The 23383-nt window shown below is 41.6% G+C and overlaps 3 protein-coding genes across 4 annotated transcripts; 2 read left to right on the top strand and 1 right to left on the bottom strand.

The window, feature by feature from the left end:
- The first annotated feature begins 558 nt into the window (after positions 1 to 558).
- On the top strand, positions 559 to 12602 carry rab3aa (RAB3A, member RAS oncogene family, a). The gene is made up of 5 exons (XM_004542409.3): positions 559 to 694; positions 3420 to 3644; positions 5154 to 5272; positions 5658 to 5782; positions 9468 to 12602. The coding sequence occupies exons 1-5, from the start codon at positions 692 to 694 to the stop codon at positions 9656 to 9658; spliced, it is 663 nt and encodes a 220-aa protein (XP_004542466.1). The 5' UTR covers positions 559 to 691; the 3' UTR covers positions 9659 to 12602.
- Positions 12603 to 12912: 310 nt separating this feature from the next.
- On the bottom strand, positions 12913 to 14846 carry LOC101485682 (transcription factor JunD). Its single transcript, XM_004542410.6, has one exon. It carries the CDS (start codon positions 14581 to 14583, stop codon positions 13648 to 13650), a length of 936 nt encoding a protein of 311 aa, XP_004542467.1. The 5' UTR covers positions 14584 to 14846; the 3' UTR covers positions 12913 to 13647.
- A 1916-nt stretch (positions 14847 to 16762) lies between these two features.
- Positions 16763 to 20362, top strand: LOC101485959 (pyroglutamyl-peptidase 1). Of its 2 annotated transcripts, none has more exons than XM_004542411.4 (5): positions 16763 to 16914; positions 17397 to 17449; positions 17825 to 17959; positions 18999 to 19231; positions 19691 to 20362. In XM_004542411.4, exons 1-5 carry the CDS (start codon positions 16884 to 16886, stop codon positions 19899 to 19901), a joined length of 663 nt encoding a protein of 220 aa, XP_004542468.2. In that variant the 5' UTR covers positions 16763 to 16883; the 3' UTR covers positions 19902 to 20362. The 2 variants fall into 2 exon arrangements, with proteins under 2 accessions (XP_004542468.2, XP_004542469.2); XM_004542412.4 differs by having other exon boundaries at positions 16764 to 16914; positions 17843 to 17959.
- The last annotated feature ends 3021 nt before the right edge of the window (positions 20363 to 23383 follow it).

The following is a 23383-nucleotide window of genomic DNA, read 5'->3' as shown; positions in this document are numbered from 1 at the left end:
TCACCAAGTGCTTGGTCATGGGGGTCGTTTGGTTGTTGTGGTTTTCTCTCTTTTATTGTAGGTTTGTTGCCTTACAATATAAAGCGCCACGAGATAACTATTGTTGTGATTTGGTGTCATGTAAATAAAGCTAAATTTAATCAATTTTAATTGAATGTATTGAACTGAATGCTGAGTTTTGGAGATTAGTGCAAAATATGTATTATACATTGCAATTAAAATGTAGTAATAAAAAAAATTAAGAAACACAATGCTATACATCAAGGAGTGATAAGATGAATATTTATTTCTGTATTTTATCCTACCTAAGTACTGCACCAAACTTTAATCAGTTCGAGACACAGAATACCCAGTGGTACTTAGAGTAGAGTTTTACTTAACTTTATCAAACTACAGGATGGTTTATGCATGTATGTTAACTCTCATGTAACTCTCAAATTCTCCGAGTTTGTTTTATTAGAGCCTGTCCTCTCTTTTGGCCAATTTAAGAAAGAAAACGCACGCAGCGCTGTATGGTCACTCTGGCAATGTTGAAGTCTTTTCTCTTCTCTGATTGGTCAAGTCTCATGCCAATCATTCTTACACTTAGCAACTGCTTATGCCGGAGGCAGCCAATCAAGAAGCGTAAGAGCTACTGCAGGTGCAAAGCAGGGCTAGCCGCTGCAGTAAAGCCGAAGAGAAAACCCATTTCATGGTAAATTCCTGCGTTTTTTGTTATTTCTAGGCCTTGTCAAGTGTGACAGTAGCAGCAGAAAGCATGTGGGTTATAAATCGGTTATATAGTCTGAGATTTTGATAGCGTGTTTAGCCGTAAATTAAGAGGAGTAACCTTCATTTGACATAGCTGGGATGCTTAGCTAGCCCCTGCTGCCACATATAAATACTAGTAACGGTGGCTGTTGTGTTAGCATTAAAGGTAGCCGAATTCAGATTATTTGTAGAAACACCTCCGTTTTATGCGCAATGCGTTAATTTATTTTAATCCCCTTTGTTACCTTTCGTGGTGACTAAGGTGCATGAAAGCGCGTTATAGTGTTACCATGTATTTCTCTAGCTAAAGTGAACCAACCTGTCAATTTCTGGCTTATTCTCAGCGGAGCTAAGATCCGGTGTTAATTGGTGGTGTGGTTCAAGCCATTTAAATTAGCGACGTGATGTGAGAGGGCACTACTGTTTGGGCCGTTTCCAAAATACAATGCCCTACGAAGCACATTCTGGCCCACCATACGGGCATCCATAATTGGCTGTACAGCCAAGCGCTTCGCGCAGGTCCCAGCCCTCCCTGGATGGGAAAGGGTAGTCAGTTTAGCTGACGCTTAGCCTGCTAAGCCTTAGTACTTCCGGCCTCTTATCTGTGTGGAGTGGAGGCGTGCATTTCTTATCCAACCTATGTTGATATGACGTAGAAACGCTCGTGTCTCTGATCTGTTTTTGGCTGGATGTGACGCAGCATCTGAGCGAAACGGCATCAGTTTTCATTCCTGTCCTGATACATCCAAGGCAGTAGCTTAAAATCTCACGCAACAGACCGTAATGCCATTATCTAGCCCCATCAGGGGTATGCATGAGGCTGTTTTTAGTTATGATCTCGTGTAAGATTGCAGTAATACCCTCTATCAGACCATCCTTGTAGTGCTGGAAACTTACACAAGTTTATGGCTATATTTTTAGACTATTTCCTTTTCAGAACATATTTGTCTGCTGTAAGGCTCACTTGATACACAAGAGATGTCAGCATGCGATGAAATGAGGCACATCTTATTGAGTTCATGATGCCGTAATTGTTGCATCATATTATTTTCAGAGCTCAGGTACTTTCTGCAATAGAGTTGATCTCTATGTGGTACATGCATTTCAGAGCTCTGTGCCTTTGAGTTGTTGACTTCCTTACTCAGACAAATGTTGGTTTAGAAAAAAAAGAGGCTTCAAAGGATGTTTGTGGGTAATATAGATTGATTTGGCTTTTCTGTGCGTCTGTAGTTTTCTTCTGATGCTTTTCCTGTCTGTTTGATCTGGTTAAAATTTAGCCAGAAAACTGAATATTTCACCACCTAAAGACTAACTGGAAAATGCATGAAAATTATAGAATTCAACATGTTCAACAGGATTCAACAGAACAGTAGCTAGATGGAAGTGCTTGCTGGCCATGTTGATTGGCCCAGTGTTTCCATCGGCTGAGTTCACCTGAATCCTCACTAATTTGTAGTTTTTCTTGCAGTCAGTATTTTCACATTTTAATACCATCAGAAGTCTTTCACCAGACCATCTAATCAGATAGTTTAAGGGTTTCTTTTACGCAGTGATCTGAATGAAAAAAATAAAGTAAAAGCTCTTTAATGTGCCAGCATATTTCAGTTTGACAGATTTCTACTAAATTTTGCTGAAGGCTGGTAGAAACTCTCCTCTTTCTCTTTCAAGCAACAGTACCTACAGCTTGCAGGAGAGAGTCTAAAGCATGGATGTCAAACTCATTTTACATCAGAGGCCACATACAGCTCGCTTTTATGTGGGCAATGAAATGTGTCTTTCTCTCAGTGTACAGAAAGAGATATGCTAATATAATCAGATATGTTAATATAAGAAAAAGAAGCACCGTTTCAGAAGTATGCTTCAGTTTTTCTGCATGAGAAAGAAATGCTGCTATAGTAAATGAAAGAAATCTGCCAGTGGGACTTTTTGAGCTTAAATTATAAGAAGTTAACTTGTAAAACTACAGAAATCTATAACTTCATTGCTTTGGTGTAGTATGAATGACCCTGGGAGACCTCTTTATTTGTAGAAAAAGCTGTAAAACTTGTGAAAATACAGTTAAAAGTCTTGAATTTATATCCGGCTTCACAATTTTGAAAGCCATCCAAAGGGCCAGGCATTATGTTTGACACTCCTGGTCTAAAGAGTGGACACAGTATTTATTTCACTACAAAAAATATATAGTTACTAATTAGTTTTCTGATATAGATTTACAGTAAATATAATGCAAAATAAATGTACTAATAAACAATTTTCTACTCTTGTAGATAATTCTAGGAGTATATAAAACAATTAAACTGTCTTTTTGCAGGTTAGTAAAGCTCTGATCTGCTGGCTGAGGGAATAGTGGGTGGAAAAATGTTCTGATGGGTACTGCACCAACCATAAAGTTTCTCAGCCACCAGCAGAGGAATTGTTTATTTAATTAAGGAGTTACTGTCACGAATACATGGCCTGCAAATTTGCTGGAAGTAAATATAACAAATACAACACATCTGCAACAAATTTGTTGCCGTTTTTTCAGGTTGCACAAATGTAGTTTGCAGTATTTTAAGTTGTTGTACTGTGCATACTGTAATGTGTTTCTGCTGTTTCATGCAAAGTAACATTGCACGCTGTTTCCTCAAGCTTTTGTTCTTTATAACTTACTTATGCTTATCCTTGCGTAGATGGCGTCTGCAAATGCCACATACGGACAGAAGGAGTCTACGGACCAAAACTTTGATTACATGTTTAAAATCCTCATCATTGGCAACAGCAGCGTAGGAAAGACTTCCTTCCTTTTCCGCTATGCAGATGACTCATTCACGCCAGCCTTTGTCAGCACTGTGGGCATCGACTTTAAGGTCAAGACCATCTACAGGAATGACAAGAGGATAAAGCTTCAGATATGGGTGAGAATGTAATGAATAGCACAAAAATAGTACTTGTATGTCTTTATGGAACACACTTAACTCCTGTCAGTGTTTGATTGAAAATGAAAGCAAATTTTATAAGTTCTTACTATCTCCTACAATCCCATTTTGACGTAATAACCTGTATCCGACATACCGCTGTAGCTCCTTGTGAAACTTCAGGAGGTGAGATTGTAGGTACAGATGGTGTAGTGGTTACCAAAGCAGATCTTTGGGTTTAAAATGATAAATGTGGGAAATGAGAGGGTAACTGGTGAAAGGTGTCTGCCAGTCACTGATTGATCCCCAGCTTCTCCATTCCATGTAATGAAGTATCCTTGAGCAAGAAGCTGAACCACAAGGTCTTCCTAGTAAAAGGGAGCTTTTCTTTTGCGCTATCACCAAGCGCTTGCTCATAGGATGTAGTTTGATTGTTGGGTTTTTCTGTTGTTGTTATGATTTGGAGCTGCACATGTATATAAAATTGAATTTAATTGAGTTGTGAATGTATGCGTGATAGTGTGAATGAGACTTGCAGTAGGCACTATAATATAAGTTCCACTACATTACATAATTTTTAAATGTTCAAACTGAAATCAAGATTTTCTTATGCTGCAGTGGAGTTGGACAGCTGGAGAGCTAATTAAATTGAACCAAATGCAGCCTGCAGTGCGTGCATGTTTATGATTTTTTTTTTTTTAGTGGTTTAAGTCCATATGACTGCTGCACACACTTGCACTCATATTTTTACATGATTGTTATTCTATATAAAACAACAGCAGATTGCAAATCCAGTTTCTCAAAGTTAAAGGAAGTCTATTTATCTGACTAATTATACTCATGGACAGATGGAGACAGCACTTACCGTAAGCATACTTGTTATACTTGTTTGAAGTCCGCCTCAAGGCCTCACACATAGTTGGTTCATCATTGTGTAGTTTCACTATAATTAAGAGAACGTTGACACCTGAGCGGCGGCTCACACTCACTGCCTGAGCCAATCAGATCCTAGCATGCTCACATGCAGCTTGATACTTTGAAACGTGCAAAATGATAAATCCATTTTGAGAACGTTGCCAGCTAACACTAAACATGAATTCCTCCAGCTTTTCAAACTGGCAAACAAATTAGATTTCATCATATTCAGAGTTATCATGAATTTCCCTTTTACCTTATTGCTTATTAAAATACAGATTTTTCCTGCCCATCGTATTAGTGACAGTGGAGTCTGTCTTATCGTGTGTCGCTAATCAGTACCAGAACTGGCCTCTTCTGTGCCTAGATTCATTTTATTTGTTGTGTAAACCCTTGAAGGGTACTTAATACGAGCCATAAAGCCTGACACTGGAACCAAGTACTCATTACATGAAACACCACAAGAATGTGTAATGCTCATGGGAGTTTGGAGACTCTTGCACAGCCACAAATCCATTGCAGGTGCCTCGTCAGTGTTCTTTGTCCTCTGCTCACAATAATCCTGCATATTCTCAAAAATGTCTCTGAATGTAGGACACTGCTGGGCAGGAGCGCTACAGGACAATCACCACAGCCTACTACAGGGGTGCCATGGGCTTCATCCTCATGTATGACATTACCAATGAGGAATCCTTCAACGCTGTGCAAGACTGGTGAGGGACGGCTGATTGTCTGTCTGTGAGAGTGGTGACTCATTAAGCTGCAATCTTATTTTCTCTTAATTTCGCTCAGCTTTCCTTTTGAGTTCAGCGTATCCTCCATCTAAATTTGAGATGTACAGCTGTGGTTCCACTACATGGAGATAGTCTAATACATCATTAGACTACAGTAGGTCATTACTGAAATCAGCAAACAAATGCACAGTGATGTTAAAAATAACCGTTGGTTTTTCTAACTCTGTGTTTGCAACACAGATGGAAGAAGTGTATGTCACTGCTGATGTGTCAAAATATTTTCTGATTAAATTGCTTTAATGTCAAAAAATGCTTGTGAGATTCTGTGAGTCAGAACATTAAACCATCCTGTTTTTGCAAACAGGTCGACCCAGATCAAGACATACTCGTGGGACAACGCTCAGGTCCTGTTGGTGGGGAACAAGTGTGATATGGAAGACGAGCGAGTGGTGGCTGCAGAGAGGGGCCGACAGCTGTCAGAACAGCTGGGTAAGTCATTTGGTCAGAATGAAAACTGGACACTGTGTGTGGTGTTGTATCACTCTGGGTGTGTATCTCCCATTTCCAGGAATATTTAAGTTTATTCCGATGGCCAAGTTTTGATTAGACTGTTTGTTTGTGAGGCTGTCGTTATGGGAGCAAACTTAATGCTTAATATCTGTTTAATGTCCTCTTCAGCTTTGCTGCACTGCATCGTTTCATTTGTGTGTGAAACTGATGTTTGCAAGAGGTTAAAGCTGCAGCAGCTCTTACAGAGAAATGTTATCGTTTTAATGTGTGTTTGGGCTTGTGGCCTTCATCGCAGCCATCATAAAACATTACAGACAACGTTTTAAGTGGGATGAGAGGTTGTAAGAGTAGTAGTATAATACAGTGCTGTGCAAAAGTCTTGAGCCACTCCTCACTTGTTTATACAAGGAGCCAGACTTGCTTATAATGTTTAGAGTGCTCTTGAACAACAGTCCTCAAGGCTTTCTGAGTTTTTCTTTGGACAGGCACTTTGTTACTAGCAGGCTGTTGGAGAAACACATCATCTGTCACCATTTCTTTAGCTGAATCTATGAAAACTGCCAATTTGACAGACATAAAATAGTTTTTTTCACTAACATGGTGATGTTCAGTGTGTCAAAAAATGTTTTGAGAAAACTGGACAAGTGGAGGACCCAAGAAGATGTAGCAGGCCTAAAATGTCTGCAGCAGGTAAATCATATCCTTGATTATGTTGTTAAACCGGTATGACGAACGCGGCCGTGACTCTGGCAGACGAGCTGAACACTTTCTATGCTCGCTTCGAGGCTGCAGCTAAGGACTCCAACAATGCTAGTGCTAGCGGCGCTAACGGCTGCAGACAGGAAGATACTGCCAGCACCGGAAACGTGCTCGTCATCTCCGAGCATGAAGTAAGGAGAGCCTTCAAAAGAGTGAACACCAGGAAAGCAGCAGGACCAGACGGCATCCCAGGTCGTATCCTAAGAGACTGCGCATACCAGCTAGCTCCTGTGTTCACTGAGATATTCAACATCTCTTTATCTCAGTCGGTGATCCCCACATGCTTCAAAGAGTCCATCATTGTTCCTGTCCCGAAGAAACCCCACCCTGCTTCTCTCAATGACTATCGCCCTGTAGCCCTCACCTCAGTAGTGATGAAGTGCTTTGAACGCCTGGTCAGAGACTTCATCATTTCTTCACTACCAGACACACTGGACCCACTACAGTTCGCTTACCGTCCAAATCGTTCCACAGACGATGCCATCTCTCATCTCCTCCACACATCACTCACTCACTTGGACACTAGAAGGGGGAATTATGTTAAAATGCTCTTCATAGACTACAGCTCTGCATTTAACACCATAATTCCCTCCACACTCACCACCAAGCTGGAGCATCTGGGACTCAGCTCATCTATGTGTCTGTGGATCTCCAACTTCCTAACTGGCAGACCACAGGCAGTAAGGATGGGCGGACATGTCTCAGCCTCCACCACTCTCAGCACTGGAGCCCCCCAGGGGTGTGTTCTGAGCCCCCTGCTGTACTCTTTGTACACATATGACTGTGTGGCCACTACCAGCTCCACCACCATCATCAAGTTTGTTGACGACACCGTCGTGGTGGGCCTGATCTCTGATAACAACGAGATGGCCTACCTGAAGGAGATTAGGAATCTGGAGAACTGGCGCCAGAGGAACAACCTCCTTCTAAACGTCAGTAAGACAAAGGAGCTGATAGTGGACTTCAGCACTAAGCAGGAGAGGAACTACCAGACCCCCGTCATCAACGAGTGCCCAGTGGAGAGAGTGGACAGCTTCAAATACCTCGGAGTTCACATCACGCAGGACCTGTCATGGTCCTGTCACATCAACACCGTGGTGAAAAAGGCCCGACAGCGTCTCTACCACCTCCTGAGCACCTTGAGAGACTTCCAACTGCCCTCCAAGGTGCTCAGGAACTTTTACTCGTGCACCATAGAGAGCATCCTGACGGGAAACATCTTAACCTGGTTCGGGAACAGCACCATGCAGGACAGACGAGCTCTACAGAGGGTTGTGCGGTCAGCTGAGCGCACCATCCGCTCCGAGCTCCCTGACCTGCACTCAATCTACAGCAGGCGGTGCTGGACCAAGGCCAGGAAGATCGTGAAGGACCTCAGCCATCCCAACAACAGACTGTTCTCTCTGCTGAGGTCAGGAAAGCGATTCCGCTCCCTGAAGACCAACACAGACAGACTGAGGAGGAGCTTCTTCCCGCAGGCGATACGGTTTCTCAATCACACCACCACACAGTACTGACCCACACATATGGTTCTTACACACACACTGGACATTCTGGACATTGTTTTCACTTCATCACTTAAATCACTTTAAGCATATTTGCACTGCAGAAGACATAATGTGGATTGCACAACACTGGTTACTATATTCTTCATTTCCAGTTAATACTTGTACAGCTGCTGTTATTGTGTATATATTTATTTATATTTCTTCATACATTCTTATATAGTTCTATATTGTGTATTTTGTTGTACAGTTATTTTATTTTCAACTTTAATTTATATATTTTATCTTATTCTTCCCAGTTAAATTTACCCTTCATTCTAATTTGTGTTGTACAGTTATTTCATTTTTAACCTTAATTTATATTTTATTCCCACCTAGTTAAATTTACCCTTTTTAATTTTTCATATTTATTTCCTATCTTATTCATAGCCTTTTCCTTTTTTGTTTTCTTTAGGTCACGAGCAGTTGTCCAAGCATTTCACTACATATCGTACTGTGTATGACTGTGTACGTGACAAATAAAATTTACATTTGAATTTGAAATTTGAATTTGAATTTAAAAAATAGGAAAATCAACACAGACCTAACACAGGACTTAAGAGATGCATCTGACCTTCCAGTTGATTGAGCTGCCTTTTATTAAAGCCTCATCAGAAATGGTCTCAATGGAAGGGCAGCTGTCAAGAAGCCATTCTTAAGGAAGGAAAACATGTTATAAAATGCCATGGTGTGCCAAAATACACAAGAACAAGTACACTGTTGGTCATTAATTGACCTCCCCAGAGCCCAGACCTCAAAAATACTGAAGCATTGTGGGATCATCTTGACAGATAACAGAACAAAAACAGCCAACATCCAAAGACAAGCTCTGAATGTCCTTCAAGAAGCCTGGAGAACTGTTTTTTGCCTTTTTATATACTTTTTTCTATGTATTTTTGCACGTTTCCCACTATCCTTGCAAAACATAAAGAAATGAGGGGTGGCTGAAGACTTGTGCACAGTACTGTAACTCTAAATTAAAGGCAATTAAGCAAAAGTGAACTGCTAACATGAGCATTACACAAGATATCTGAAGTTTAACAGAGATCAGATCATCAGAACTTAAGAAATTACAAACATGGAAATGCACAAAGAAGCTAAGTAGCTGCAGCTTTGAGAAGGATGTTTTTTATACTCTTAGACTATTTGGTTCGATCTCAGACCACCAGTCAAAGGGAGACAGGTTTTAAAATCTCTTCAGTCCTCTGATATAAAGGAAAATGTCATCAGACTTGAGCTGCCTGCCTGACTAGTCTTGATATGTCTTGCCACGATGAGATCACTGGGTTAAGAGGATAAGCTGCACATTGAAACAATAAGTGTAACCACAGCGCATCTGTCTCTGTCACCCCTTCTGCCAGGTTTTGAGTTCTTTGAAGCAAGCGCTAAAGACAACATTAACGTGAAGCAGACATTCGAGCGGCTCGTGGACATCATCTGTGAGAGGATGGCAGAGAGTCTGGATAACAACGACCCCACCATCACCGGAGCTAAACAGGGGCCACAGCTCAGCGAGCAGCCTCAGAGGTCCCATCAGGATTGTGCTTGTTGAACACAGCTACACACACGTCTGCTGTCATGAGATCCACACACCTTGTTAGGTTTTATTTTTGAGTTTTGCTTTCTTTTTGTTTGTTTTCATACCACACACAGAAACTGCCATACATAGAGACAGACGCAAGATGGCTCTTCAGTTCTCCACCCCTCTCACTACACCACAACTACTGTCCACATCAGCCAGTTCCCCCCAAAGATGTGGTGTTCTTAAAGTTTTTGTTGTCAGTAGTACAGAAATTATGAGATTATGCATATTTGGTCAGAGGGGTAAAGAACATTTAACATGGTTACCATCGTAAAAAGTCTTCAATAGCTGCACACGCACTATAACAGAACTGCAAAAGGCCAGTCAGGCTAAGGCTACATCATTCCTTATTTTTAATGTGTCTGTGATTGGGTTGAACTCTAAAAGGTTGTGAAGGAGCAGTATTCTCCTCCAGCCTCCACTCCCATTCAGCACCAATGCCTCAGACCTAAATAGATACCAATCATTTGGCAATTCCTCGACATTTATTTCCACTGAAAATATGTTTGTTGCTGTGTTGGTTGATGGTTTTTTTGTTTTTGAATTGGTCAGGTGTGGTTTTGAGCATGTGAAATCATCTTGTCATAGTTGTGTTTTAGTTTGGTGTCCTTACAGGGTTGTTTGAGAGCTCGTTTCTCTCTTTAATTTAGGGAATTAGTGGAAAAATAGCAAGTTGTGCATATCACTCAACCAATCAAGACATCTATGCTCATGGAGTCTAAAAATGCACTGATACTGTTGTTTAGGGAGATTTTATACTAAATCAGATCAGAATCAGAAAGACTTTATTTATCCCCAATGTAGTTCATAACAAAACAAAAGTCAACAGAAAAGGTATGACTCATTTACTTTGATAACATTTTGCATCCAAGATTAACAGGACGCTTAATCAGGTTGAAATTCGTACATCACTTAAGAGAACCTGTGCATTCCACCTTAAAAGATGCAGGTATAGGCATTTCTGAATTTGATCATATGGTCAGGTATAGCTGACTAATGTAGAAGATGCGCATGCCACCATAGGAACCGTGGTTGTACAACTTTAAAAAAGAAGCCCATGACTTAAGCTAGTGTGCACATGTGTCAACTTCTTACTGTTCTGTAATAACTCTCGGCTGGCTTGTACTCAGCACCATGACAGAGAATCAGGAGCCTATTGTTCTCCTACCAAGTCTTTATCACTTCACCATTACAACACTGGAAACACCTGAGTGCAAACTTTTCATAGGCATACAGTGTGTCAGTTTTAGTTTTGTTATGAAATATGTTAACTTTGAAAATAAGTGGTAGTAATAGAAGTGCATTTCTTTATTCTATGAGTGTAGATATATAATTACTTTGAGGCCTGTCTCAGAAATTTTAAACAAATGTTTATTAGCAGACTCGGAGAGTATGTTAATGCGGCGTTAAAAAAAAAAAAAAAGCAACAGAGCCTCTTTTTAACCTTTTTTGTTACTGCTGCTTTTTAACACAGGACAAAATAAAAGGATACAGGATCTATTTCGCTAACTGAAGAGTGTATAAATGTTCTAAAGGTGAAATGCATATATAATATATTAAAGTGAGAATGATTTTGGATATTGGATTCATTCCTGTGCCGTAGTAAGAGGTGCATGTCGTTGATGTTCTTAATGGATTCTGGTTGACTGGATGGTTATCTGTATGAGCTGTTGTCTGATTTGAAATCCCACCTATCATGCAGTTAAGATACTTGGAGGTACCCGGTGGGGCTAAAGGTTTCAGATGTTAAGCCCACAGCCCCCTGCACATTGTATTACTTTCATTCAATGCGTACAATGTGCAGCGTGCACTCACTAGAAAGTCATGTGATTCAGTGTGAGCACTGGTGCAGCACAGTCCTGCCATATCCAGGAAGCCTCTTATGTCTTTGTAGATGATATTTATGTCTTTACGTATTTATTTTTGACAGAATATGATGTTTTTGAGCATGTTAAATTGTGACTCTTATTTCTCCCTTTCTTTCTGTGAGGCTCAGGTTAAGGGATTTGTTTGCTTGTGTATTTAGTGCAAACCTGTAAGTCGTGCATTCAGACATATGCTGAGGCATGCGAAGACATAGCTTCATCACATGAATTATTTATTTTGTATTATTTATAACTTAATTTATTTGTAGTATTCTTCCTAGATTACGCGTTGTGTTCTGCACTCAACTTTTTAAGAGATGTTCAGTAGTATTCAATCGCTAAACTGTCCCAGCTTTTAGATGTGTGTTTACAGTGCACAGTGTACAAAGCTTAAGATGATTCCTCGAGAGGAAAGTTAAACATTCCAGTGTAAAACCTCTGCTCATGTCCACATGACTTTGGTGGGAAGTTTGTTTGTCTTTTGATATCAGTTATGTAACTTTTAAGGCTAGGCTGAGCATAGAACAGTTTTGTTTTTGTTTTGTTTTTTTGACCATCGTCAGCACAGTGAAGCCTCGCTGAAAGTTTTTGAGCACTGTACTCGGGCGTTTGAATGTACAGTTTCTATAAAGAGGGTCTTGCTGATGTGTTTAAAGCCAAAAACATTGCTTGTTGGACTTGTGCTATCAAACCTGTCTGGTAGTTTTTCTACTCTGTGCAGCAGCTCCAAACATCAAAAGTGTTTTGGGAATAAAGTGAATATGCTGAACACTTGATTAAAAAGTGATTCTTACCACATTTGTCCTTTTTTTTTTTTTTTTTTTAAATTTTGGTTAGTGTATCTTACTGCAGCTGTAAACTTGCTAATAACTTAGGAAAACACATCCTCCCGTCCAGCTCCTCCTCCTCTTTCCTCACCCTGTTACATATAACCTGTGTAAATAGGAACTTTCTGCCCGTCAGGCATTAGGAATGTGAATTGTGCTGTAACTGTGTAATGCCAGGTTTACTAAAAATAAGGAATCAATAAACAACTTCTCAAAGCTGGAGTTCTGTGTGGATTCAACAACCTCTCCCAAAGTGTGGGTGATTTACAAGAAGTGCACATGTGATGGCTCAGAAATGGTTTAGAGTAAGTTGTACTGTGCCCAGCAGAGGGCACAGTACTACAATGATGTGTTCATTTCTGCCCTTTGAGTTGTTTGACCATCTATGGTTTGATTCAGCTTCTCTACAGCACTTAATACAACACCCACAGTGTCAACTGTGCAAAAAGAGATATGTAGAAAAGATGTCGTGTAAGTCCTTTAAACTGTTATCAGCAGGCTGTCTTCTTATTAAGAAACAAAACGTTTGAGCTGTAGTAATGTAGTGAATTTAATAATGTCTTGTAGACTCGTTCATTACACATGATACATGGAGTTTCTCAGCACATACACATACATTCATGGAAGTTTGGCAAGTAGAAGTACAAGAGTAGCCATCATAAAGGAAAGTACAAAGGTTACTGTACACAGAAGCGACAAGACATGCAGTGTTCATTTTTCCAAAAAAAACCAAAACAATGAAATAAGACCATATGTAAAATAAGAAATGTTTCAGTAAATAAAATATAGATATTTGTCATTTTTAAGTGCTTGTAAACAAGTAAGGCATTATATTACACAGTGGATGACAGCACTTGGTGACACCCCGGTGTTTTGGTTGCGCCCACGTTGAGATTGTCCAGCTTACACACAAATAAGTGCCACACCAGTTCAGTGAATTGCACTTTGCTACATGGCTTTCCCAGAATAAGGACATCAAAGTGAGTCTGTTTGCTGCAAAACACTGCAAGCTGTAGTCCCCACCAGCTTTCGTTTTCCAGTTGACCTGCAGCTCTTATCGAGGCCTGTTCACTTCCGTGTAAACGTCTCTGTTTATGCTTCCCAACCATAGCCGTGAGGATGCATCCACACTGGCTTCGCGTTAAGCGTCTCGTGAAAGGGATTTTCTGTTACACGGGGCACAAATGTTCTTTATAATGCAGGCCTGTATCCTCGGGCCACATTTGTAGCAGTAATAAACATCAACTAAAGAGCACCATTATTGGAATTAATAAGCCTGGACCTGGTTTGGTAAAAGCTGGCACCCGCTGCTAACATGGTTCATCACCTTCTGCTTCAGCTGGGCCACTTGCTCCCTGAGCACGCTGGCTGTGGATGCCAGCTCGGTGTTCTGCGTTTTCAGGGTCTTGACCTTGTCCTCCAGCCGAGAGATCCTCTCCAGCTTTCTCTTGCGACATTTGGAGGCGGCTATCCTGTTGCGCAGCTTCTTTCTCTCCGCCTTGATGCGCTCTTGGTTGTCCATGTCGATGGGGGACAGAGGAGGACTCTCCCCGAAGCTCTGCATGTCCGGCACGGTCTGAGGTTCGTCCTTCAAAGCGCCGACAGACTGGAGTCGTGACAGAGCGGCCGCAGCGGCCGCCTGTTGCTGCGCGGTAGCCAAATGAGACGGCGGCGGCGGGAAGGGAATGGTGTCCGTGGAATAGTTAATGGTGGTGGCTCCGAGCGGACTGGCCGCGTAGCCGTTCAGCGTAGTGTACACAGGGAGGTCTGATGCCTGAAGGCTGACAGAGCCTGCTGCGCTGGATGATCCGAGGAGCTCCAGCCTGTCCACAGAGACGCACCCCGTCTCGCTCAGCTGGTTCTGCTTGTGAAGATCCTCCAGTGCCTTTACGAAACCTTCCGCGAATTCCTGCTCGTCACTGGCTGACTTTGGGTAAAGGAACTGGGAGGTCGGGTTGGTGGTGGTGACTAGACCGTTGGACTGGATAATAAGTCGCTCTAGGTCCGGAGAGGTTAGTTTCAGGAGTCCTAAGTCTGAGGAGTTGAGAAGTCCGTCTGCGTCCCGGAGCGGGTTAGATTTGAGTTCGGAGTTCTGATTGTCTAGGTTCAGATTAATGTCCTTCTTCATCATCGTGTTCTGGGAATAGATACCGGAGACCCTCGAAGTATTCACCACGGTGCCTGTGTAGAGGCTTGTTTCCATTCTACACCCTCATGAGAGGGAGTGTTGAGCGTTAGGCATTAACGTTTGTTCAACAGTCACATCCAAACATGAGGAAATCAGCTGACTCTTACTTGGTGTATTCCGGTCTCCTTATCTCCTTTCTCGTCTTATCACTCGGTCGACCACTTCAACTAAGCTGTTGTGCCTGTTGGGGCTCTGATGTGCTTCTATATGATATGGTCTTTTCCCGATGGCACGACTGCTATGCGCAGCGCCAGACCTTGCTCGCTTTCTAGCCCTAAAAATTCCATTATGTCACTCCAGAGCGCGGAGATTGGCCCAAAATGACGTTGGTTTCCGGTTCAATTTGAATAAGGGGCAGAGCCGGCCTTTATCGCCATGGAGACATTAGGTAAACTCCAAACAGTGCAATGCATTGTGGTTTGATGTCATAGCATAAAAAAGCTCAGGGTCGCCAGAAGTGAGCAGAGACTGGGCGGGGAAGGTGTGAGAGGCGAAGGCCAAGGAAAGGGAGAAGAGCGCAGCAGGCTCTGCTGAAAATGTTCCTCCAACTCAGTCAAAAGAAGGTTTTTAATAGATGAAAATGAATAGAAAAGTGGAAGCAGAGCAGGCTTGCTATCTCGTTGTGTTGGTTAAAGTTCAAATTCAGATTACAGCGTTATTTATTCATCACACTCTGATTAGACCTGATTAAAGGCTCAGAGATCACGGGTAACTTTCATATAAACCAGACTTAAGATGAGGCATTATGTCTCATGGTGTTCCTGGTTAAACTGAGCATAAACGAGAAAAGGGAAGGAAACGTTGAAAGTAAATGGAGGAAACCAGTGTGCACTGTGATTGAAAGTAACTTGTGGAAATGTTAATGCCCTTACATGTCCATCAGTGGCTGCTGGAAAACAAACTCTATGTAGGGTATTTTTCTGAGGTCTCCAAAGCCGAATGTATTTGTTCAACAAAAATGCGTGCAGCTACTTTGCAATTATAATATTATTTTTTCTTTTTTTTTACCCGCATGAAATGACTCATATGGCTGGCGAATGTACTTTAGACCCTCACAGCCTCACAGAGCAGAGTGGGATAAACAGAGAGATGTACGAGAGACAAATACAGCATCCTTGCAGTACAGTATATCAGCGAGTTGAGACCCTGCGGTCGAGCAAAACATTGTTATTCCGCCCACCGCTCAGCGGTGACGTCAACAGCCCGCCTGCATCAGCACCAGAGCAGAGAGGGCATCGTTAGTTTCCGTGGCAACAGAGACACGGTGAGTGACGCAGGCAAGACTGAGAGAAAGGTGAATGAGTTGAGGCGGGAGAAGGAGAGAGGGAGGGGCGGGGTAGCGACTGCAGTGCAGGTTGTGTAGGAGGTCTGTGGAGGTGTCCTGTGCGTGTGGGTGTTTGATATGGAGACTGTAGCCACAGCGCCAGTAACATGAATGAGATACATCTTGTGAAGCATTCACTTTATAATGTTTCCAACACCGATGGAGAGCGCATTTTCTTCATTGTGCCAGCTACACAGGATGCAGTGTCCAGAATGTGTGAGTCATTTCGCAACCCAGGGGTGTGGACCGCACAGTGTACCGAGAATGAAAAAAGAAGGGCTGTTCCTGCAAGGCAAAATTAGATTAGCCGTGACTTTCTAACAACAAACCGAGAAGAAAGCTTGTCCTCTACACTCAGGTAAACAGGCCGTGTCAGAGGTTGTGTAAGTCACGGAGAAGTGTCCTTTGACTTTGACTCTCTGGGGAGAAAGGCTCTGCAAAACCCTGTTCCACTCACCGTGCGTCTGAGCAGCTCCACCGGAGCAGCTGGTTGGGGGTTAAATGTTCACCTGAGGACTTGGGGGCTGGCAAGACCCCCCCCCCCCCAAAAAAAAAAAAAAAAAATAGAGAGGGTGTTCATGTTTGTTATTCCTTTCAACTGAAACTTCTCTAACTTTAAATCTATAAATACAAAACAGATGCTTGGCTTTCATTTTCAGTATTCCCGTGGCTCGAATTGCACTGTCTTTCATTAAAACGCATTAAAAATGACTGTTGTCAGCTTCCTCCCGTCTCTGATTTATTTCCCGATTAAAGGGAGAAAAAAATAATCCACAAATCCCCCCCCCCCCCCCCGTTTATGTGTAGTATGAGCTGCTGCGGAGAGCGAGAGATGCATGCCCAAACAATAGATGGCAGTATTATCCATCCACGTCTTGTGTGCCGTTTCCTTTCAGCTGTGAATAAGAAGAAGACAGCACAAAGCGCAGACAATCCTGGGATCCTTGTTAGTGCTCATTTAACACAGCTCCAGTCACATTAACCGAGGACAATGGCCAGTAAGAAGAAAATAGTTGTCACAGGTGAGAGCTCTTGATTGGTCAGAGGACTGGAGATAGGCACAGTGTGTCTGCAAGTCTTTTTTTTTTGTTTTTTTGCAGAGCTGTTATATCTCAGAGTTCTTTATGTCTGAGCTGCACAGTTACTATTGCACTTGAGCTGTCGTGAATACATCATGAATGGATGATGGCTCTGCTTTCAAAGTTAACGCGCTGCAGAGAGTAATGTCGCTGTCGGGGATAAAGGATTTTTGTCTCCTGGCTTTGATAATGGCAAAGAAATCACCCCGTTTCTCTTCACTGTGTCACGTGCTTTTACTGCAATTAATTTTTAACTTGAAGTAACCTTTACACTTTAAATGAAGGGTCCCTTTTTTTTTTTTAACATCAGTCCTGTACCTGCTCTCCATTAAAGATAAGCACTCTGTCTCTGTTGCTTGCCTCGCCACAGATGTGGTTAATTAGTTGATTCTTTTTTCTTTTTTAAATTTTTTTTTTTTCTGCAGGGTTTGAGCCATTTGCTGAGCATACCGTGAACTCCAGCTGGGTTGCTGTACAGGTAATCAGAGATTAATGATTAAGAAAACGGTTTAATTTATCTCCAAAGTTGGGAAAGTCCTGCTTTGAAGCAAGGGATGCCTCAATAAAATGCAACAAATGAATACAAAAGAACACCATATACACTGGCCAATTACACTTAACAGGCCAGATCAGGGGTTATAATTGCTATACTCCAGCTTGACCATGACCCTGAATTGAATAAGTGTAAGAAATTAAGTGAATTTGTAATGAACATATATGGAAAAATGCTTTAGTAAATTCACAAAGGGCTTGTTATACATATTGCACAAAGCTGTGGATTAAAGGGTCTGTCACTTTGTGCTCATGTTTGTTTATTGCCTGGAAAGCTAATTGCAATTATCTTGTACATAAGCACTGGGTGTGTTCACAGGAGCTGGAGCAGTTAGGACTGGGCGAGGCAGTAGATCTGTATGTGTGTGAGATGCCCGTTGAATACCAGGCTGTTAAGCGCCTACTGCCGTCTCTGTGGAAAGAGAATCAGCCACAGGTATTCAAAGAAATGCACACTATTTTACAGATGGAGTTTTGTATGCATGTAGTGCTATGCAAAAGTCTTGAGCCACTCATTTCTTTACATTTTGTTAGGAAAACTGGAAATGAGTGTAGTGATTTAACAGAAACATGTGGAAGCACAGTATGTAAGGCAAAAACAGTGTAAAGTTTTAACGTGACAACCTTTATTCTTCAACACAGCCTGAACTCTTCTAGGCAAGTGTTCTTGTTATTTCTTCAGGAGTAGTTCTCCAGGTTTCTTGAAGGACATTCAAAGCATTTTCCTTCTTTGAATGTTGGCTGCCTTTTGTTCCAGTCTTTATCAAGATGATCGCACACAGTTTCAAAAATGTTGCGGTCCTTGCTCTGCGGAGGCCAGTCCATGACTGTGGCCATACACTTTCCAGGTGGTATTGAAATTTTAATTAGACTCGAATCATAGCAGAGTGTCTACTGTTTTACAGGCTGTTGACTCTCACTGTTGAACCTCTCTCCTGGCCTTCTCCACCCTGACAATGATTTGAACCAAACATTTCAAAGACTGGTTACTTGACAACTATTTCTGATGTGGCTTCAGTAACAGTATACGAATCATTTCGGTCCTTGTTTTTGGCTCTGCCACTTTGACCCTTTCATCTCCACTGTCCTCAAAATTTGCACACCATTTGGAGAACTAGTGGGAATCGCCTTGTTGGTGCAACAGTGCTTTTTACGCCTGTCAGCTGTCATCATTAGCGCATATACAGAAATCAAAATAATTGTTCTTGTGACAGGCCTCTAGTAAACAAAGTGCCAAAAGTTAAAATTTAAAATGTGGTGCTTTGTCAAGTTGTCTGAGTTAGTTAATCAGGAAATGGTCAGGGTTGGACTCATAAGTGAAAAAGCAGTCAATATTCAAAGAAAGTCTTGAGTAATAGTTCTCCAGAGCACTTTAAAATATGAGAAGTTTGCTTGCTGGAAGCAAAAGACTTTTGCACAGTATACAGTAAATGCCCAAATGAACCAGTGTCTCCTGTTTGATTTCCTGTGAACAGCTGGTGGTGCATGTCGGTGTTTCTGGATTAGCCACCACAGTCACTCTTGAACGGTGCGGTCATAATAAGGGCTACACGCGTCCAGACAACTGCAGCTTCTGCCCGGCCTCCCAGTGCTGCGTGGAGAACGGCCCGGATTGCATAAAATCAATCCTAGACATGGATACAATCTGTAAAAGGGTCAATGACGCTGGCATTGGCATCACTGTGTCCACTTCTGAGGATGCCGGAAGGTTAGTGATGTTTTTGAAAATGTTTCATAAATAACTCACCTGCACACTCGGGGTGTGTTCAGCCACCGTATATGGGTGGCTGCCTTTTGTAGCAAAGGAACACAATAAGATATCTTTCAAAGTAAACGGTACCATACAGTCAGCAAACATACGGTGTGTTTGCACAGCTTTTGTTTACACGTCTGTTCTGAATGCTGCAGTCGGGCCCAACAGACAGAATCCATAGCTGATAACAAGGGCCGATAAGTGTGTGTTTTATCTCATCACAAAATGAAGGCATATGTGCACATTATTCTATTTAAATGCTTAAAGCTGGTGCTACAAACTGCAGTCGGGGATACATCCATTACTGCAGAGTTGGCACACAGACTTTGAGTGCATCTCCCATCAGTTCCTCCTCCTGACTTTTGCTACAGAGTGCAAGTTTTTCTAACATCCACCTACTTTGGCCCCTTGCAGGTACCTGTGTGACTACACTTACTACACATCTCTGCACCTGGGAAAGGGCCGTGCTGCTTTTGTCCATGTGCCTCCTCTAGCAAAACCCTACAGCGGCAAGGATCTGGGTAGGGCCCTCCAGGCTGTCATACAGGAAATGCTGAAACTGCTGGAGGGGAGTCACAGTGAGGAGGTGCAAAAAGGCACTAAGCACAGCAGTGATAATCCTTAACAAAACTTGACCACTTTTGACTGACTTACAATATGAGGGTACGCACAACTGGCCAGGTGTAATGTTTTCATCTGAGGGAAGCTGTGCGGCTCCCAAACCTGTGACATCCAGGGCCAACTGTCGACCTGGAGCTGCAGAAAATGAGGGCTTGATATTCACATTTGTTTGTCACATCTGTGCCTCACCTGGGTGTGGTGTCTTAGAAATATTATGCCTCTAACACTCCCAATTAGGTTGGTGTCTGGAAATTGTCATTCCCCCGTGTCGCTTTGCACTTCACCCACAGAAATGTGATGACTTTCAAAATGTGAACCTGGAAAAATGTGTTCATCTCAGGGAATATATTGCAAATGCAATCAGTAATGTGATTAACTTAATTTGTCTGTCCTGTGTGTGTATGGTAGGATTGCAAAGGAAAACGAATGGAACACTGTGTATAATTAAAAAAAGCTTCATACAGACTTGGTCTTGTCCTTGTTGATCTGAAATCTTTGGTCAGATTATTTATGGACTTCTCACTTGCAAACTTTTAGACAGATCTTGATGTCAGTCATTAAATTCACCATTTCCCTTTAGGCCGTTCCTGAACAGCTGTTCATCAGTCTCTGTACAGCCTCTTGAAAATGCAAAAAGTTTTAGGCCTGCAGTTTATCTCGAGACAGTGAAGTGTACTCGGTGAAACAATTAACTACTTTGTCACACGTCCTGTCACACTGAATTCTTTCATAACTGACGTACTCTCGGATTCCTGTGATGCTCAGCTGAGTTACGGTAATGCTGGGCGTGATTAAACAGACCTGCTGAACCTGTTCTGACCTGATGGATTGGGGGAAGGTGGAGAAAGCTCATGATTACAAACAACCTGCTCCTATAGTTCTAATGCACTCCCCCCCCCCCCCCCCCCCCCCCCCCCCCCTTAACACTTGTTACTGATGTAAAATTGGTGTCAAACATTAGGCGCGAGGGCCAGAATCAGCCTGGCAGAAGGCTCCAATACAGTCTGCTGGGCATTTTGCAGCTTGTCCTACTGAAGAAGACATCCCTTACAACTGTTCATGTCACACAAAAGTAATTAAATGACAGGATTTCCTTTTTCTTTCCCCCTCACCATCTACAGCAGAAAGTTCTTTTACAATGTGTCCATAATAAAAAATCAAATGGGACTTTTTTTTTTGATTAAAACTTTTCTGCTTTATATTTACAGGACAGTGTGGGCAATAAGCAACCATAATTTTTGTAATTTCACACATTTCTTACAATTAAAGCCCAAAGAGTCATGCTGACTAATTTATTTTGTTAAACAGAGCTGCATTTCTTTATCATGTTGTAAAACTGAGGCACTGTTAAAATTGCACTCCTTTTCCTTATATTGAGATAACACTGGGATTAAATGTATGGTTAAACTTATTTACAGTTTTCACAGTTGGCACTATTAGGACCAAAGTGGGCTGCATGTGGGCCCCAATGTAAAATGAGTTTGACTTCCCTGATGGAAAATCGTTAAAATACCATAGCAGAAGAAAGTGCAAGGATTTATGTGAACCTCATAAATGCTATAATCTGGTTGGACCTCATAGCAATTAGTAACTGATAAAGTACAACAGTGTGTATTAAAACCCTATATTTTAACCTCCAAGGACCTGGCGTCCACATATGTGGACATCACATTTTGGGTTATTTAGACCAAAATACTCAATTTTGCTCTACAAGGGCCTGATATCCACTTACGAGGACATTATACTGCTACTGTTCTATCAAACTTTTAAACAAATATCCTCATATGTGGCTCTTATTTTTCATAAAAACAAAAATAAGGTAAAAAAAAATCTGGTAATTCTTTGTTTTTACATTCATTGGGCCCCAATATGCCCAAATATCAAAGAGAAATTAAAAATGCATGCCGTGGAAGAGTTCGGGTCTTAGGAGGTTAACTTAATGTAGTAAAAAAAATAGATCTGATGTTGCAAATGACAAGTTTTTATTGTTGCTTGAAAAATGCCCACCTGGTGGAGGAACTACAAACTGTTATTTGGTTAAATGAAATGGTTCAAACTATTCAAGAATCATTCTTCCTGATGTAAAACGGCAAACATTATACCTATTTTGCCTGCTTCCTTTTTTTTTTTTTTAAAGAATGGCCGTTTGACAACTGAGACCATTTCTGATGAGGCTTCAGTGAACAGCAGATGGATCAACTAAAAGGTCAGATACACCTCCCAGATCCTGTGTAAGTTCCTCACTGAATCACTTCAGAACTGTCACAGGTACAACGAAATAAAAAAAAATCCTGTTTCTTCCTGTTTCTTAAGGACGTGACTTTCAGATAATGTTTATTTGCTGTAGCTACTGTTTTAGGCCACCTCTTCTTTTTACTCCACAAGCTCAGTTTTCCCAGTTTTTTTTTTTTAAGGAAACACTGCACCCCAGGCAGAAACTGTGCCAAGTTTTTAGCTTATGGCTCTCTGGGAATCTCCTTGATGCAAGAGGATGTTATGCCCGTCAAACTATGCTGTTGACATTTTTATAGATTAAACTACAGGAATGGGAACAAATTATGTGTTTTTGCAACAGGCTGCTATTGACAAAGTCTAAAGACACAATTTAAAACTGGTTCTTTACCAAGTTGCCTGTTATGTACAGACATAACACTGGTCCATCCTTAGATTAGAATCATTCTTTTGTTTGAATGGTTAATAGATTAGTGTAGCTTAAAACAGAAAAAAACGTCCTGTGAAAATGGTCAGGTACAAAGATGCAACTGAAAATGAGTGAAAAAGCAGCCAATGTCCAAAGGAAAACTTTCAAAGACCTTCAAAAAACTGGAGAACCGTTACCCTAGAGCACTTTAAACATTACAAGAAACTCTGGTTCATTCAAAGCAGAACATAAAGCAATGAGGAATGGCTCAAGACTTTTGCACAGCACTGTACTACACCAGTACTGTTACAACCTCTCATCCTGTTTAAAACAATGCAATATTTTATGATGGCCGTGATGAAGGCCACAAGCCCAAACACACATTAAAACGATAACATTTCTCTGTAAGAGCTGCTGCAGCTTTAACCTCTTGCAAACATCAGTTTCACACACAAATGAAACGATGCAGTGCAGCAAAGCTGAAGAGGACATTAAACAGATATTAAGCATTATGTTTGCTCCCATAACGACAGCCTCACAAACAAACAGTCTAATCAAAACTTGGCCATCAGAATAAACTTAAATATTCCTGGAAATGGGAGATGCACACCCAGAGTGATACAATACCACACACAGTGTCCAGTTTTCATTCTGACCAAATGACTTACCCAGCTGTTCTGACAGCTGTCGGCCCCTCTCTGCAGCCACCACTTGCTCGTCTTCCATATCACGCTTGTTCCCTATCAACAAGTGTGATTTGTTTTTTAGATATTAAAGCATTTGAGAGTAGGCTCACCTTGAGCACATGTGACAGACGTGGAAAAGTATGGAGAAGCTGTGGAGAA

The sequence above is a fragment of the Maylandia zebra genome, linkage group LG18 (assembly GCF_041146795.1).
Source record: "Maylandia zebra isolate NMK-2024a linkage group LG18, Mzebra_GT3a, whole genome shotgun sequence".
NCBI lineage: Eukaryota > Metazoa > Chordata > Actinopteri > Cichliformes > Cichlidae > Maylandia > Maylandia zebra.
This window is presented reverse-complemented; position numbering and strand designations above follow the sequence as displayed.